Raw genomic sequence first — 18,465 nt, forward strand, 5'->3', positions numbered from 1 at the left:
ATAAATCTCATGTGTTTCAAATGGCATCTATTGCTCTTGTCCTCCATTGAGCACCAACAAGAGAAGTCTAGCAGAGTCACCTTTACTCATGCTGATCAAATGTTTACAAACAGTTAAAAGATTTGCATCACCAACCCCCTCATCCTGAACCTTCCCTCCTGCAGGCTGCGGTCCCAGGTTTCTCAGCCTCTCCTTACATGACAGATGCTCCAGGCCCTGTAATTATCTTTGTGGTCCTATTCTGGATTGGTTCCACTAGCACACATTATTCCTCACACAGGGGAGCTCAGCTGAGCACAGCACTCCACAAGTGCTCACCAGGGCTGCAAAGGGGAAAGGACCAGCTCCTGACACTTCTCGTAATGCCCATGGCAGTCTTTTCCCCAAGGGTACATTGTTGGCTCTTGTCCAGCCTCACATGTACCAAGATGAACAGGTCCTTCCCTCCAAAGCTGCTTTCCAGCCACTCAGTCACCATCATCAACTAGTGCCTGAGGTTATTCCAGTCCTCATACAGGACCATTTCCTTTTTTTGAATTTGATGGGATTCCTGTAGGTCATAAGATATATCCAGCCTGTCGAAATTCCTATGACAGCACATCCATCTGGTATATCAGCCTCTCCTGGTTTTGTACTGCCTGGTTTTGTACTGCCTGGAGACATGCTCTATGCCATCATCCAAATCATTAACACAGATGCTAAGCAAGACTGGATCCAGTATTGACCCTTGGGGTGCACCTCTAGGGACTGGCCTCCACCTGGATTTTGTGCCAGTGATCACAACCCTTTAAGCCCAGTAGGGCAGCTGGTTTTCAGTCCACCCCTCTGCCCACTTCACTAGCCCCCACTTCATCAGTTTGTCTGTGAGGATGCTACGGTAGGCAGCGTTGACAGCCTTACCAAAGTCAAGATAAACAACAGTCACTGCTCTCCTCTTGTCCACCAAACCAGTCCATCTCTTTCCAGAAGGCTACCAGCTTGGTGAAGCATCATTTTGTGAATCCACACCAAACACTCCCAAGCACCTTCTGACATTGGCCAGCTCCCTCCATACTCAGGGGTGCATCCCATCAGATCCCACGTGCCTTTATCTGCCCAATTTGTTTAAATGTGCCCTAACCTAATCCTCCTCCTCTGAGGACAAGGCTTCTTTGCTTCAGGCTTTCTTTCTGGTCTCCTGGGCATCAGAGATTGCTAAAGGCCAGACTTAGCAGTAAAGACCAAGGTGAAGAAGACACACAGTATCACAGCTTACTCCATAACCTCTGTCACCACATCTCCTGTCCCTTTCAGCAGCACTTTCCTCTTAGTCTGCCTGTACCTATAGCAGCCTTTCTTACTGGTCTATGTCTTCCTCACCAGATCCAGCTCCATGTGGGCTTTGGGTTTTCTTTTTCCATCATGGTGTCCCTTCCACTAATCCATCTACTGGAATCCTGACCAGCTCTTTGCCCACTTTCAGGCAGGGCTCCATGCATTCCCACTGCTCTGATACACAAAAGGCCCTCCTGCTCCTTGCTATCCCAGCCTGTCTTAACCACATCCTATCCCACCACATGTCTGTGATCCCAGCCAGATTGTACCTCCTGTAACTGCACACAGCTCCTCCTTTTACACTGCACGCTTTTGTGTACCAGCACTTCAGAGAGGAACCCAAAAGAGATTATTTCCCAACCATCTGCCAGCTTTTATCACATGCTTACAGCAGATCATTTCTGTGACACTACTGTATTTTTCATTTCAAGTGACTTGGGTTTTACTAGAAAGTAGTCAAGTTTGTTTATGTATCTCTAACGAAGACAGTTAAAGAAGTCGAAGTTCAGTACAACTTTATTGAAAGTTAAGTATCACTTCTGCTTTCTTCAAGAACAACAACAATTTTCTGCAACACACACAGCTTGTCAGTTTCTAAGAATAACTACCTTCATTTTCCAAATAATTACAATATCCTATGCAACAGCGCTTTGGCACCTACTGAAATGCCATGCTCTACCCTGTCATATGTGTGTTCTGCCCTGTAGTACTTTACAAACCATCTGCACCACTGCTATATACTAGTTACTATATTATGCCATAACTATATTATGCCATAACATAATGCTAGCACATTACTCTACTACAGGAATTCCTAGAGGCACCTTAAATTAAAAATCACATTTCGCACTGGACAACGCGCTACGTTCACCACTTTATACACAAGACTCAGCATAATATGCCACTAAAGAAAGTTTAATAAGAAAAAGCAAAATCACCATACATGGGAATAAAATTTACAAATTAACAAAATACATGCCCAGTTAGGCAAACTTGAAGTTTTTCAGTTTTGGGGTTGGATGGCTGGGGTTTTTTTCCTTAAATTAACAGCATCAGCAATGGTTCCCTAAGGGTGCTACAACAAGCAGCTAAACTTGCTACTTCATGTACAACTGCTGTAAGGCTGCAAAGCCTGGGTAGGAGAGGAGAGGGGCCTCTGCTATAAATAGGAAGCAGACAAACCCAGAAACTACTATGGCATCAACAGTTTCATGGAAACAGAAGTGTAACATAACTTGGTACAAGAGCACCACTATGAAGCCAGATCAGCATTGCAAATTACCATGCAAATGTAAATCTCAACTTCTGAGCCACAGCAGCACCTCACACGAGCAGATCAGAGCTGTAACATAATAGACGGCAATGCACTGCTTTTAGCACAGATCACTGGTGCTCCCCCTCCTCTTTTTTAATTAAAAAAAAACCCTCTCAGGCTTCAAACAAGTTCTTGTTGCAAATGCAAGACGAACATAGTATAAAAATAGTCTGCTGTAGTGATTCATCTGCGTTATTCCACAGAGCTCAGCTCAATTACACCAGCGTCTGGTCATAACTCAGTGAATGAATGCTTTGCTGCAGAATAATCTGCCCTTCAAGTGGCCCTTCAGAGAGCAGAAATGAGCAGCAGTGATTAGCTGCTAAGTTCCTAAGTGGAGTAAGGCTGCTTTCAAATTGATTTGTGAAGACTTGCTAACTTGGCAGCAGTGCAACCCATTGAAGCTACAATTAGCAGCAGGTGCAGCAGGAAATGATATGGCTTAAGTGTGTTCACAGGGACAAAGTTGGGTGCTGGCAAGGCCAAGATGCACAGAGAACAACCTGTCTCAGTGTCTCCACATCATCACAAAAAGGGGTGTTCTGAATAAAAGAACTCTGGTGCATGGCAGGGATGTCACTAACCTTCCTGATTTTCAGCTAATGATGGAAGAAGAGTGGTTTTCAGTTTCACAGTACTCTGCAAACACTGAGACTTCATGTTACTCTGAATGCATTGCTCACAAGTCTCACCTGAGCAACACAGCCATTAGTTTGAAATCTTTCAAAACACGAACCCTTAACAACACAGTACTGAACACTGGCTGCACATCACAGAGCAGGGGAGATCTTCTAAAGCACATTAGCTCTATACCACATAGAGCCACAACTGTGTAGAGATCACTTTTCTGGAGCGTTTGTTTAGGTGAGTGCCACAAACTGTTTCAGTTCAAGAGTCCTGCATACCCCTATGGACACACAGATGCAAGGGCTGGGTAACAGCTCTTGTCTCTCATGGTATGAGTACAATGAAAAGGAGGTTAATGACTCCTTATGAGAAACAGACTAAGGTATACAACCAGGCAAATTCAGTTATCTAGGGAAGGAACAGAAGAAAAGGAGGGCACAGTAATGGGACAACCCTGTCACATCCACAATTATCTTGCAGAGAACACAAAGCTTCTCTACTGCAGAGGCGTAAGCCTAGCCAGATTTGGAGATTTGGTGCCACTTGTTCACAGTGAATTTTGTATAATCTAGAATATCTGAGTTACTGTAACACTTTCTTTGAATAATCCTCCAAAGACCCCACTAACAGCCCTGTTCTACTATCCTGTCTTTTCTCTTACCCCCCATATTACTACTGCCATACCTTCCTACTATCTCCAGTTCTCATTAAACCCTCCCAGAATGCACTATCAAAAGTAGCAGAAAATTACACAAGCAAAATAAAGCTGGATAGCTTTTATCCTTTTAATAAAACTCAGTTTACTGAAGAATTCAACATAATTTGAATTTTACTTTTCAGAAACAATTCTGGTTATTTCAGAGCTTACCTGCACCAACTATCCTACCTAATTTATTCATGAATTAAAAATTACAAATTCGCTCTTTTGCTAAAACTGTCCTTTAAATAGCTCTCTTGCTACTCATTCCCTTTTAATTTTTCTGGAGAGCAAACAGGTCTTATCATTATTCTTCACTTTACTAGCTAAAAAAAAAAAAAGTTCATAGTTATCTCTGGTATAACTGATTCTCCTTTTGTCTCATCCTTCTAATTGCCATCTTTTGTACCCATAGTCACTTGAGTTAATCTTTCCTCATGAGGGTGACCAAGTGTTAAAATATTCAAGGAGAAAAATCTCAAAAATGTACACCCAAGGACCCCACATGTACTGTAGCCGTGTATCCAGAAAAGACTGTTGGGTCTTCTGCTCTGAGTTCTGTGTAACCCCAGTAAAAATTTGGCAGGTTTTACCTTGATTTTTAAAAGCCATCTTTGAAGATTAAACTACATTACTCTATTACCTCATGCACATTATTCTTACTTGGCAGACCATGGAAAAGATGGAGGTTTCCCAAGATTCTGCTAGCAGATCTACATCTTTTTGGAGGCCTTTCTCCCTCCTTCTATTTCTAGAGTACAAGTTTGCATCCTCTCTTTTAATGAAGAATTGTATTCCTTTGAGTTCTCTCCCTCATTCCTGAAAGAATCTGAACAGTGAGCTATCAGCAACTTGCTTTTTATCTATTGTTAAATTCACTCCTTTCTGATCCCACATGTAATTATGTTATAATCAACTATACAAGAGAAATAACAGACAAAACTGAAAAACGTAAATTTACAGCAGTTTTGAGAGAGAAAATAAGCTAGAGGAAAAAAAAAGTTTTACAAAGTAGTAATGTCACATCCATTTTCCCTGAACTCTGTAAGTAACGCACTAAGCTACAAGTTGCTGAAAAAATGTCATGTCTTGCATGTCTTTGCTATTTGAGAAACACTGCTCACATTTTCACTTTAACAACTTAAACTTTCAGAATTGCTCTAGCTAGCTTTGGATGAGATGACCTCCTGAGGATCTTTCCAACCTGAATTATCACACAAACTGGTTTTATTTTCCCTCATTTACATATTGTTAAATTCCATTCTTCCTGCATTTTTACTTGTCATCTCCGTTACTGATTAACTATTCAGGAACGAATCCTGTGAAATCACAAGATTGCCAGGATGGGGAAAGTTACAACTAATGAAAATCAGCTTTGCCAGACCAATGACATGTTACTTCAAGAAACATGAACGTTTCTGAGCACTTCAGTCAGAACAGATTTTTCCCCTAACTTGAATGTTTGCCACATTTCCCCACACAAGCTTCCTACCTCTACCCTTCCCTGTGGAAGACAAATTCTCTATGGAAATGGACAATAAAGCTCTCATACTAGCAAACTAATTCAGTCCAAATCTGCAACACCATCAACAGTATCAGCTCTTTTCCGGCAGACTCATGACAAGTATTACATTAATTTATGTGCAAAGTTTCCATTACAGCAATATTTTGTTTTTCCAATGTCATTTTAAAGACTTGTTGAGCAAACAAAGCACAGCAAAATAACACTTTAAGACTATTGCCCGTAACTCTAACCACAGAACAGCTTTCAAGACAGAATGACAGCCCTCACTTGTTACCTCCTGCACAGCCACACTATGACAATCCATGCTCTGAACAGCATGCACTCTAAAAAGACAAATCTGCAGGGGGTGAGAAAAAGGATGAGACATGCCAAGAGATAAAGTGCAGTAAGGTATCTGGTCAAATGCAAAGACAGTCTAATCCCAGACTGCTGACTTATCTGCCGGACAACATAATCTTTCATTTTAAACTCTGACAGCATGAGCTGATACTAAGGCTTTAGGTATCAGAACTTCTGTCTGTTCTGCATTCTCAAAAACAGCTCAGCAACCCAGTCTGACACTCAACCCAGTTTTAAAGAAGCTAATGAATGAGTATTTTCAAAAGCATTGTTTAAATTTCATGTTGCAGATTCACCATTCTTAAAGGAATATAGATATTTTGAATGGTTTTTACAAGCAGGTACATTTACACATGTCAGGAGTTATATATTTGCATTTCAGCATTGCCTCCCTCTCTGGACAATGTTTCAACAGCCTTCCCACCCTACAAACCAGAACAACAGAAGATGACCAAATAGGATGCTTGTAAACAAACCTTGGATTTGAACTTCATGATCTTGTACTTTGGTGAAATGCTGTCATTAAATTCCTTGAAAACACTCATTATAGTTACTGGAGTCTCCATCTCTTTGCCAGTAGATAGGTCGATTTCCTCGAAAACAGAAGTGAGGTTTTACAAATGAACAAAAAAGCCAGCAGACATGACAATAAGTTGAATTTTACTTAGCTATTATGAATCATGTATCTCTTTTTCTAAGAAAAACTATAATGCAATCAGACAAGAAATCCCAAATTTATAAAATATTATTTGAACAGAATGTTTAAAAAGCAGTAAGTTTTCTGGTAATACTTCAAGACTACTTTATTTGCTAAACAGCAAGTCTAAGGATAAAAATCTGCCTGCAGTTGTTACTTAGGGTCAGGGGAAGTCACAGTGCTCTACTCTGCAGCTCATGTGTGATATATTGTGTACACATTGTTTTTAACTTTACCACCTACATCAGCCAACACTGGCTTCCAACAGCTTCCATAAACACACTGCTAGAGCTCACAACCTGCCATAAGCAGAATGAAAGGTACTTATGTTTGACATGCTTAAAAGTCACACTTACTGTTTCACGTGGCAGCAGATAAACAGTTCTCTCAATATTTTTCACTGTCACACAACAGCTGACATAGGTGGTTGCAGATTCAATCCAAACTTTGCCAAACAAAAACACCACACCTAAGGGAGAAGGGCAAAGAATTCAATATGCAGTTTTAAAATTAATCATTCCTAATGTTCCTTAAAGCAGCTTATAATGTACTCTTGCATTGAAACACAACCATTTCTGGTTTTGGTCCTTGAACAACAAATCTTTCCGATGTATAAGCACATTCTAAATTGTTTTAAACACCAGCTTTACAAACAGACACCTGGATCATTCTTCATGTCTCTACCTCCATTACTATAGTAACACCTGATATGTAAAATTCAAAATGGCATTACACAGCCAGTCTCAAAACTCTGTTCTGATATTCTACTGCTGCCTATATTCATTTGATAATCCCTGGAGAGATGGAGGAAGGAGAGAGATGTCAGTGAAAGCTGAAGATTATCAGAATGCCTGTGCTGTCAATCAATCCTCTAACATGTGTTATCTACAGTTTTTCTCTCTTCAGCTAGACCAGTACAATTAACTCCTTTTCCCTACCCTTCAGTACCGTGAGACCAAGACTCTACTACCAATAAAACCTGTAGAAATACATTCTGAAGACAACAACTAGAAGCTGATCAGCTTTCAAGTGACTATTTTTAACAAATGAGGACACCAAAAGATGCATGACATTGCTAGGAATCCTGGATGCCATGACAGCAGTTGTAACCAAGGGAGACACTCAGAAAGATTATACAGAGCAGGACTAGTGGCAACTGACTTCACTGTGGACAATGTCATTACTGTACATGCACATCTCTGAGCCCAGAAAACTTGGCAATAGCACAAAACGCTGCAAACTGCTAATCAAATTATGTCAAACTTTAGAATAACCAAGCACCAAGCCACCTGACTGTCACATATAGTTTCCAAATTACCAGTACAAAAAACGTCCAAGTACAGCTCAGAAACCTGGCTTCACCAGGTTCCCTTCAAGCTCCAAATAATTTGGAATTTGACTACATGGAAGACACTCCTCCTGCAGCGTACTACTATTGATGAAAACAGAAATATCCCTGATGAGACTGTCTCAGAAACAATGTTTCATGCATAGAAGATTTTGGAATCTGCATTTCTCCTTGGCCTGCAGCGCACAAACAAGTCCTTGATTAAGTTATAATTCATCTTTGCCAGGAGATATATCAGACATAAAGGCACCTTTCTTACTCCATTAGATCAAAGATAAATCAGTGAAGATGCACTAAGATGGATGACAGAGTCAAAGTGACAGGCTATGAAAAATCATTTTCTGAGTGCTTGGAATAGATGTGAACAAGACTACTTTTGTCAAGGACAGAGAATGCTGCGGTTTTGAAGATGATGAGAACATGGATACAAGTTTCAGCTGCACAAAGTATCTTAAGAAATTTTAATACAGAGGCAATCTTGAAGATTTAGACAGTTCGAATAGAAGTATTGAGAAAGAGCTCCAATTGCAGATCTAAGTGACAGGGAAGATGAAGTTCTTGTCCCCAGCAATCTTTTACTTTTTTGTTAAGGGATAAAAAAAAAAAAAAACCACCTCAGTCAGGTTTGTATCATAGAGAAAGATGAAACTGTGAGAGACCACAAAACAGTAGCTGATTGCCTGAACACCTGGCAATATTAAGAGCATGGAGTAGTTAATCTGTCAGAGGAGTACATATAAGCAGGTGAGGTAGAAAGGATATATAAGCCAGTCAAAGACAGGCTAAAAAGCTGCCGGGATTGCAAAGACAAACTTCAATCAACTCTAGCATGGACAAATAAGTGGTCTTAATAACCAGACTTCACAGAATCAGATTAACTTAGAATGGAAGGAACCTTTTGAGATCATCCAGTTGAACACTGGCACACACTACCACCCCCACAGGCAGCAAAAGCAGAACTAACTTCAAAGAGTTTTCAGACACATTTCATGCAAAACAAAAAAAAAAAAAAAAAACCAAACCAAACCAAACCAAAAAAAAACCAACAGAGAGGTATCGGGCCCTATCCCTTGCAAGACTATGGAAAGAAAAAAGAAAGAAAAAATAGAAATAAAGCTTAGAAATCAAAGTATGTGAAAAGAAAGATCATGCTACCAAATGAACCAAAAGGTAAGCAAAGTCAAAACACAGGGAAAAAGTCTTGCAGAAGGGAAAAAAAAAAGGGCAGGTTTTAGTAGTTATTTCTTTAAAATGTTAATAGGATCACAATTCTTGAGTTCTCTGCCGAAGACCATAAAGGGAATTACGAAAAGTAAGCCTCCAAAAAAATCATTAAGTTTGAAAGAGTCTTATGATTATGCTATAGTATTTACTCCTCAGGCAATGAATTTGACATCCCAGCAAATGAGGCATAAACAAAGATCATGAACATGTTAAACAAAAAGCAATATCAAAATTTTCCCTTCTACATTACTAATTGAAAACAGGTGCAGTCTTTATTATTCAATCCTGAAAAAGTCATAATGAGAAAAGAACACTCCTTGCATGCGAGGAACAGAAATCCTTTCATAATTATGTTCCATTCAGCAATCACTGACTTAAAAGACAAAAAAAAGGAAAAATAACAATAGCGGGTTCTTTAAAAGTAGCAATTTTATATTAGAGCCATTGATTTCATCAAGATATCTATGATTATTACCACTCCCATCACCAAGCTGTTCAGCCCATCACAGTCTCATATTTAAGTTTGGCATCCCAACTCACAACAAAAGGTGTTAACAAAGAAATGTATCTGATGCTTACAACTTCAACCCTAAAAAACCTCCAACAACATGTGAAAGAACCTTCTGGTAAACACACATGAAGCACAAATTAGAAACCCAAGCTCCTAAAACTCCTGATGAAATGAGGGGATGGATGGGAAGTGCTCAGAACAGATGTGAACACAAATTGTTTTGTCAGAGCTGAGATCAGAATGATGCAATTTGAAAACTATAAGAGCTAGGATTCACATGTCAACTGCACAGGGTATCTTACCAATCTTAACTCAAAGACAATCTTTAGATAGTTTGAATTAGGGGATAAGAAATACAAGACAGACCTTGTATTTTTCAATCATCTTCCTCCCTTGACAGACATACCTTTCCTTTGTATAAAATCATGCAACTGCTATTGTACAGGCTTTCTATTCATGCACATGAATTTTAAGTTACTTTACCAAAAACAAGAAAGCATGCTCAGCTGCTGCACCACAGAACAAGAAATTAACAACTTCAGCTTGCTCCTGGAGCGTATAAAATTCTAAGAAGGACAATGGGTCACCAACACTGAACAGTGTTAGTAGATCCCTTTTACCTCCCTACTTCTATACTAGGCCAAGAGATGACATTCTCCTCCCAGTCAGTGCCCTGCCCTGCAGACAGAGGTACAGAAAAACAAGAGATGAACGTCTTAGAGCACAGAGAAACAGGGCATCTGGATGTAATTCAGTAAAGTCTGAAAATCCCAACTGAACAAAAAGAATCAGATTGGCATTTTCTGCCTTTAACTGAACAGTTACCTGGCTGACTGAACTGATCTTCATAAGCATCCAGCCAATAAAATCTTAAGACTTGATCATCACTTTCCCCATTCACAAGTGGAAGGAGATTGGGGTCCAGCTGAACTTCTGCTGCTACTAGATCAGCTTCATCCTCATCAATTCTGTCCCAACACGAGAGACCTGGGAGAGAACAATTCCTGCAGGTTTTGCAGAAGAAAGAAACAAATAAGATTGTGCCTTTGTTATAATCACCATTTTGCTTTCTTCCAGGCCTATATTCTCACACCTTTTGTTTTTCTTTCCACAACCAAGCAACATTCCCAACAGTTGGGTTTCCTCAGGTTTTTTCTGAAAAGAAGGATGAAGTGACAAAGACAGAAACCCACATATAAGTATGGTTCTTGATACACCACAAACAGGCTTTAAAAACCAGTAACCTGGTATTTCAGCTTTGCTCATTCAAGTCTTTACATAACAAATATATCCATCCATCTATACAAGTTGCTTAGTGGGAACAACAGATTATTTCATCAAAACTACCTTTCCGGTCATTAGATGTTTAGGTCTTTTTCATCATTCAAATACTTTGCACTTTGAAATATTTTGTTATGGAAACATATGATTCAAGATTTTCCAAACAATTTAAAAAAAGGGAAAATCCCTGTTTTCCTATTTCCAAAGACATAGCTGTTCACCATTACTTTTAGCAACAAAACTTTTACCTACATACCTACCTATTACGAAATACCTTCACATTCACTTAGAATAAGCAACCTTAGCAATTCCTTGTTTTTCTTACTGACACCAAAGTTCACTATTCAACACCCACATTGAGTCACCTCAGCGTGCTGAAATACACTTTGTCACACACACTAAATGCCAAAAACATCAAATATTTTTCAATTAGGTAGCTATCAGCATGTTACTATTCTTAATCTAACTACAAAAAAAAAAAAGCATTGCACAGCATTATCACCATTCTGTCTGTATTACAATTATCCCTTTTGCAAAGACAAATATGAAGATAAATCTAAGGTTTACGGAAATTGAAAGCCTTCTTAGTGGAAGAAAAAAAAAAAAAAGAGATTCTTACAAGACAGATGTCTCTTTTTTCTCTGATTCCAGCTGCTCTGTCTCTTTCTTTTCAATTTCGTCGTCTCTTTTCAAGCTTTCAGCTGTCTCAGGTATAGTTTCCACATGCTCTGCTTCCATAGGTTCATCAAAGTCCTCCTCATCAAAATCCATCATTCCCTGATCATCATCTGGAAGTGCTGCAGGTAGAACTAAAGTCCTGAATCATTAAAATGACAAGCTGCATACTATAGCAGTATGCAGAGACAGCACACTGTAAGCATGAATATAATATACAGTATTAATATAGAAACAAAGTACCACATTTAAGTTAAGCTAGTATAATTTAACAAGTGTTTTTAACACTACTATGCCATATATAAACAGTTTCCAGAATTGGGTTTTGATTTACTTTCAGTACCTTTAGTAGCTTTCTCTCCTACTGCCTTCACTATTCCCTCATTTTCCACAGGTTTTTGCACATGCTTCGTGTCCTCATTTTCAGAGACTCTGACAGATTTTGCTGTATAATTGGGATGTTTAGGATGAAATGAAGCTGGAGGAAGAGCTTCCTTTCTGACATGAGCAGGAGCTTTCTTTGATATAGGGGTGACTACCTGAAAAACATTTCCACCATGAGTTAAAAAAAAAAAATCTTGTAAGAGCAAAGAAGAAAAAAAAAATAAACAAAACCTTGCACTTGCTATTTGCAGAACTAGTAACCAGGGCTAGTGGAAAAGTTCCACATATCTTGCAACATGATCCCCTCCTTCCTACATCTCCCCTTTTTTCCCCAATCACTTCTAGTTTTGAACGCAGCTGTTGAGTAGCACTGGTGATTATTTTCACTGTAAGAGTTGATGTTACACAAGGTTTCACATATCAGATGTATCTATACTACTCCCTTTTCCCACTATGACCATTACCAAATATCTCACTGTATTTCCAGCTAAAAAGTCCTTCCATTTACCAGAACTCCTAACAAAATTCTAGCCTTCCACCCTTAGCAGCCCATCCCTCCTTTCACTCCAAAATCTTCCACTAAGGCAAATGTCTATCCATAGCTTCAATTTTCCATTTGTTTTCCATTTCTGCAAACAATTGGTTTCTTATCCTTTTCCACACTCCTGCTTATTTCACCTCCCATCCTACTCTACTTGCCACAAGGGTGTTTTCTACTCTTTGGAAAAGAGACAAAGCAGAAACTCACCTTCATGTGATGCACCTAACATTGTACCAACAGTTTCACCTGTCAAATGTAACAGCTACAAACTCCTACGATACTAAACATACAAAACTAATTGTACTGTTTATGTGTTCACATGAAAGGGGATGTGGAAAAATGCATGAAGTTACACTGTAACACTGCTATGGAAGCTAAGGAGAAAGTTAATTTCCAGGAGGAGGAATAAAAGTCAACACTACTCAAATCAACAAAAACACAGATTAGTGCTTATTATTAATGAGAACATCTTTTTTTTCCCTTTACCTTAGAAGTTTGGGACTGCACAGAGAAAGGATTGAGTGGTACTCCAGCAGATCTTTTCCTTTTCAGCATTATAATTGGTGGTGGACTTAGCTGAACTGTCTGAATATTGAAGGAACAGAGAAAGTGACAAAAGAAAGAGTTGTTTAGTGTTTTCTTCTGCTTTGGTTAGCAACATTTTCCATCAAAGAGAAAGAAGGCCACCAATATGTTTTGTTTACCAAGAAAACACACCCCCCGATACAAAACTCACCCCCATAAAACAATTTTATCTGAGCAATCAGCCCATGAAGACAGACACTAGATTTTTTGGGGAGGAAACAGTCTGAGAAAAACTGCCATAAGGTTCAATAAGTGAAACAGTTTTCAAACAGTGGGAATTTTAATAGCTAACCATGCCTTTATTGCACAAGTATCAGAATAACTTGTGCTATGTTTTTCATGTCTGCTGACGCTGTAATACTGAACATACATGCCTCAAGAAAGGCAGAAGTGCTCTTTCAGCACTGTTACAATAGACAAAAACACATCTTAACTTATTTACATGTACAGATATTTTATGCTTAACCTTATCAACAGCTAATAATGAAAGAAATTTCACAAACAAACAACAAAACGAAAAGATCAATAGCTAACTAGTACTTAAGTAAATAGAAGCCATAATGTAATTATTAGTATTATTCTCCCTAATCAATGTTCCACAAAATTTGGCAGCATTAAAATGCATTTGTTTAATGATTTCAGGGGGCTTTATAGTCATGGGGGGGTTTATAGCCTTAATCAGATGTCATAGGGAGGAGTAAAATAGTAACAGCACAAAACTAAGAGAATAACTTCACATTGGAACAGCCTATACCCTTTACTGCCCTGAAAAAAACACATTAAGCTTATTATGGTTCAACATATTCCACCTCAGTATCTCACCACTACAGGAGTTTCAACGTTTACATGTGAGCAATCCTTTTGGTTTTAAGAAATTTTGCTAAAAGGGCATTAGATATTTGAGATAATCCAACCCTGTCACAGCAGCCATCCTGCACTCCTGCCTCCAAGGGAGGGTTAACCTGGTTCTCTGCAGCACATCATGGGAAGCAGGAGGCAGACAGTTCAGGCTACATGACCTGCTGAAACTTATGCTCCCTCAGCTCCTCCCCTAAACCCAAACACATCAGATGGAGATGTCTTACAGAACCCTGGCTGAGGTGTGGTGACAGATACACACGATTCAGAGGCAGCCAAGTCCTCTTTCACTCCAAGGTGACTAAAACCTTGAAGGCTGCATCAGCACAGGCTCCACATCTTAACATAAACCATCTGTAATCAGGTCATAGTGGTACTGCCTTACCAAGCAATGCAGTCATGCAACATCTGCATGGTGCAGACAACCGGCAGACTGCACACACATGTGGAATCTATCAATGAGATGTGCTATGGATGAAATCTGTCTTAGACTATCTAGTTTCACAAAAAACTGTATTTTCTCGGTATGTTCCATGACAAGAAGAATTAATGGATTAAGGTTGTTTCCAACAGATTTTATTAACATACTTACTTCAGCACTAATATCTTGAAGAATATCCCCAAGTAAATCATCCTTGGACAGGTCCACAGTTTTCTGTAAGGTAAGATTAGCCAAACAGTTCTCAGATATATGTGCAAACCCAGTCAGGAGAACAGCAGCAAATCACTAAAGGGTTTCCACAAAACACACACAACATTTTCAGAAATGCTCCATACACAAGAGATAATAATAATAGAAGTTTGCCTCACTAGACACAAGAAACTAAAATGAGCCCTTGGTTTACTCCACTCCCACTGAAATACTGTGAACAAGTCAGAAACATTTAAATTCAAAAACATAAAAACTTACATCTGTGTTTTTCTTCCCAGCACTAGCTATAAACATAGACTTAATTGTGTTTGGCTTTGACACCACAGACTTTTTCACATTCTTTTTACCAGTTGTAGATGTTTTGCCACCTTTTCCTACAGAAACAAAAAATTTTAAATTGTGAATTTTACATAAAAAAAGTTCAATGTTTACAGGTCCAGTTATCAGCAGGGATAGATAGCCAAGGTAGTCTACTTCTTCCACCTTTACACTGCTGGCTGAAATGAAGCCTAATCATCTTTCAGCTTTGTAGCAGCTGTCACGCACACACAAAAAATGAAAAACCCTCTCAGCACCCTGACTTTCCTAGTCATGTCAGAGATGCCTTTTGCATACTCCAGAAAAAGGACAAAGACACTTTACATGGAAGCATCTCCAGGGGGAGGAAAAAAAAAAAAAAAAAAGTGTGTCCAGGAATTTGGCGCTATGCTGGGACTCTCATCAGACTCAGTTTCTCAGTTTGCCATCAGATTCCATTAAAAAGTTGGAAAAATCATATGATCCCAGATTCTTACAAGCATGCAAGTATTTTAGTGGTCAAGAGAGACCACACATCCTTTAGACACTGGCTTTGAAAACCAAGACCCCTCCCAGATGCTTTTGTTCTAGAAGTGAATCTCCATTCCACAGAAGACTGCGAGCAGAAGTGCCCTGGTAGTGCTGAAGCAGTTAATAGTGACGTGACCTCAGTTTGTGAGTTCCATCCTCTGCATCACGGGGACTGAACAAAATCCACAGGCACAGAATGACAGAGCTTCAAGTAATCTGTCATTTGGCCATCTTTACCACATATACAGATGGCAGGAAGTTGCCCATTTTGGGTACCTTTTAAAAGGCCCTGGAAGACATTCTTCAGTGGTCACATGCAAGTTACCTTTCTTATTGGAACTAAGAGCATCATCATCCAGATCTTCATCAAAGATTTCCCTTCCATCTTCTACATAACCTATCCCATCTGTAGAAAAACAAATAGTTAAAAAATTGCAGTTTAAATTCTGTCCTGATATTCCTGAATTTTTTACATATTTAAACATATATTCCCCCTTTAATATAGGGTAAAAGTTACAAAAGTGAGTATTAAAAACTACAGCACTCTCAGCTGTATCTTCTGTTAGACTAAGGACATTCTTACATGTTTAATTAGAAATTATCAATAACAGTACTTTTTTGGTAGAATTGTAACACTGATAACTGGAAATAAAATTTCAAGAACAGGTCTTCATGGAAAAATATTTTCATTACCATACCAGCAGACTACTATGAGAACAATGCAAAGATTAATTTCCATTAAAAGACTGCCTTTCTCTTGTCTCCTAAAACAAATTTTAAGAATGTACTAATAATAACTTGCCTCAAGCCATGAACATTATGAAGCCTAATTGAGTTATAACACTAGAACCAAAATAACTCTCCAAATGAATCTTAACTTACCATCATCAACAATCCAGTCATCATCCTGACGGTCTCTGACCATCTTGGAGTATTCATCCTCATCTATTTCATCATAAACACCTGTGAACTCCTCAACCTACAGTTAAGGTATACTGAGGATTAACAGTTTCCATACCATTAATACTACAGATCATCAGTTAGAATATAAAAGTTCCCAAGAATACATGTAGGCTTCCTACACTGCTATATTGTCCACAACTAGTAAGCACAGTTATTCGTTAAGTTTCTTCTTTGGCAGTGATAAAAAACAAGTCATCAATTTTTAAAATTATCACAATATACTGAAACTCAAAATCTACTGAAGCACTGGCAGAGATTTCACTTGAAAATTACTTGCTTTATTGCTCATTTCGTATCACCAAAAAAAATTCTGAAAGATAAGAAACCTAGCAGTGGAGACTTCTGACCTAGGCTCTACTCTCAAACACCAATCTGAGCTCACTGAAAATGAAAGGGATTTGATGTACCCAAGCAGAGTGCTCAGTGAAAATTTGCATGTTAATGATCTACAGATTTCTGGTTTCTTTACATTTATTCACCTCAATGAGGAAGTCACTTCCTGTTGGCAGCACCATTGGACAATGTTACAGTATCAATGTTACACTTACAGATTTCAGATCTACCACTTAAATACTTAAATTTTGGTCTCTTTGTGGAAACCCAGCATATCAATATTAATGGAATTCAGTCATGTAAAGCCCTGAAATTAAAGTTTAAAATCATTTGAGGTTAAAAAAAAGTACTTCCTATCATAACATTAATTATGCGATTTTAAAAATCGGTCCTTCCCTGTGGCATAGTTCTCAAGCAATGGCAAGCATGTTTGACTTGCAGTTAACAAAACTGAGTTAGATTTGAAAACAGAAAGAAACAAATAAATTATACTAGAAAGCAGAAAAAAAAATAGAGCTACATTCAGAAAAACATACACCATTAAAAACACAAAAGCTGATCTGAAAGGCTTATTTTGTTTCCCATAACTTTTACGTATCTATAAATGGTGATTAAGCATCTCAGCTCATATTCTTTTCATTAAGAAGAAAAGATGAAGAATTTTCACCTCATATTTTAATTTTTCCCCAGCCTTGGCTTTTTTCAGACGTTCAAGTGCTTCTTGCTGGCCTCTTCTATTCTTCCTCTCACGTCTAGAACGTGATGCTGCAAAACTTCCAGAGTCATCCATAGCTGTAATTAATTAAAAACAAGAGAAATGAGTTTAGCAATGAGCTGTTGTTATCTTTGGTACTTAAGCATTCAGGGATGCATTAAGAGATGACTGAAGTTTTGCTTAAAACCAAAACCTGCTCGGCTAAAAGCACAGTCACAGATGGCTCTTCCTAAGCCAGTTCTGGAATGATACTGAAGGCATGGCCTGACAAGGAGATCAAACAGCCCTCTCATGCCAGCTCACATTCAGCATGAAGCTACCACCTAGATTTCCAAAGCACCTCTCAAATCTCATCAACCTTTCCCTGTAAGGGATCGCCCCCCTCCTTCCTTGGGAATTTCCAGCTCCTTTTATTTTGCATGTCTCCATGACAACTCAGGAATACCAGACTTAGAGAAGGCAAAGCAGGAATGTTTTTAGGCGGTTTCACAACGTTTGAGTGTGACCAGATTGAGACAAACTAGTAATCTGTTGACAGCTGACACCCCATTTCCTCTTCCACTTCCTTCCCTTCCAAATGCTCTCCCCAGCAAGCTGCTTTCTACTTCTCCCGACCTTTTTCTTTCTCTTAACTTGGTGCAGGAACACCTACCTGACCACAGGGATCAAGTGGACCCAATCCAACTTATAAAAGCAAACAAACAGCCCAAGGACAAGGCTGCGGGTTCAGTGCGAGGAGCTGAATACCCCGTGCAGGCAGAGGAGACCGAAGGCTGGCCAGGTGGCCATAGGAGCAGGGCAGTCCCCACCCGGTGGCAGGAGGACATCCACTTGTGAATAGAGGTGCACCCAGGCAGTGTAGCTGGGACAACTCCGGATTCGTATTGCTCAGGGCTGGGGTAAAAGGCGCATTTACACTGCCTGCTGGCCCATGGGGGAGAAGTGCAAAGATGGACCGCTTTGAGAGCGTTTATCTTCTGTCAATTCTTCGCCTTTACTGTACGCCAGCGTCTCAGACAACGCACTCCTTTGGGACAAGCGTGTTTTCAGCCC

General features: G+C 39.2%; 1 protein-coding gene across 4 annotated transcripts in view; it reads right to left on the reverse strand.

Moving 5' to 3' along the window:
- POLA1 (DNA polymerase alpha 1, catalytic subunit) overlaps positions 1-18,465 on the reverse strand; it is a 203,569-nt gene that overhangs the window by 172,800 nt on the left and 12,304 nt on the right. The window contains exons 2-13 of one of the 4 annotated variants that reach the window (XM_017728405.1): positions 18,369-18,370; positions 17,365-17,489; positions 16,284-16,380; positions 15,727-15,807; positions 14,832-14,947; positions 14,514-14,576; positions 12,965-13,063; positions 11,897-12,092; positions 11,498-11,687; positions 10,423-10,601; positions 6,871-6,983; positions 6,294-6,410 (exon numbers count right to left, since the gene is read on the reverse strand). In XM_017728405.1, coding sequence (XP_017583894.1) covers positions 6,294-6,410; positions 6,871-6,983; positions 10,423-10,601; positions 11,498-11,687; positions 11,897-12,092; positions 12,965-13,063; positions 14,514-14,576; positions 14,832-14,947; positions 15,727-15,807; positions 16,284-16,380; positions 17,365-17,487 — 1,374 coding nt within the window. In that variant the 5' untranslated portion in view covers positions 17,488-17,489; positions 18,369-18,370. Of the gene's footprint in view, positions 1-6,293; positions 6,411-6,870; positions 6,984-10,422; positions 10,602-11,497; positions 11,688-11,896; positions 12,093-12,964; positions 13,064-14,513; positions 14,577-14,831; positions 14,948-15,726; positions 15,808-16,283; positions 16,381-17,364; positions 17,490-18,064; positions 18,328-18,368; positions 18,371-18,465 lie in introns of those variants that run through there. The other 3 variants (XM_008629227.2, XM_017728404.1, XM_017728406.1) reach the window with 3 other exon arrangements.

Source organism: Corvus brachyrhynchos, unplaced genomic scaffold, assembly GCF_000691975.1.
Source record: "Corvus brachyrhynchos isolate BGI_N302 unplaced genomic scaffold, ASM69197v1 scaffold11, whole genome shotgun sequence".
In the NCBI taxonomy this organism is placed as follows: Eukaryota; Metazoa; Chordata; class Aves; order Passeriformes; family Corvidae; genus Corvus; species Corvus brachyrhynchos.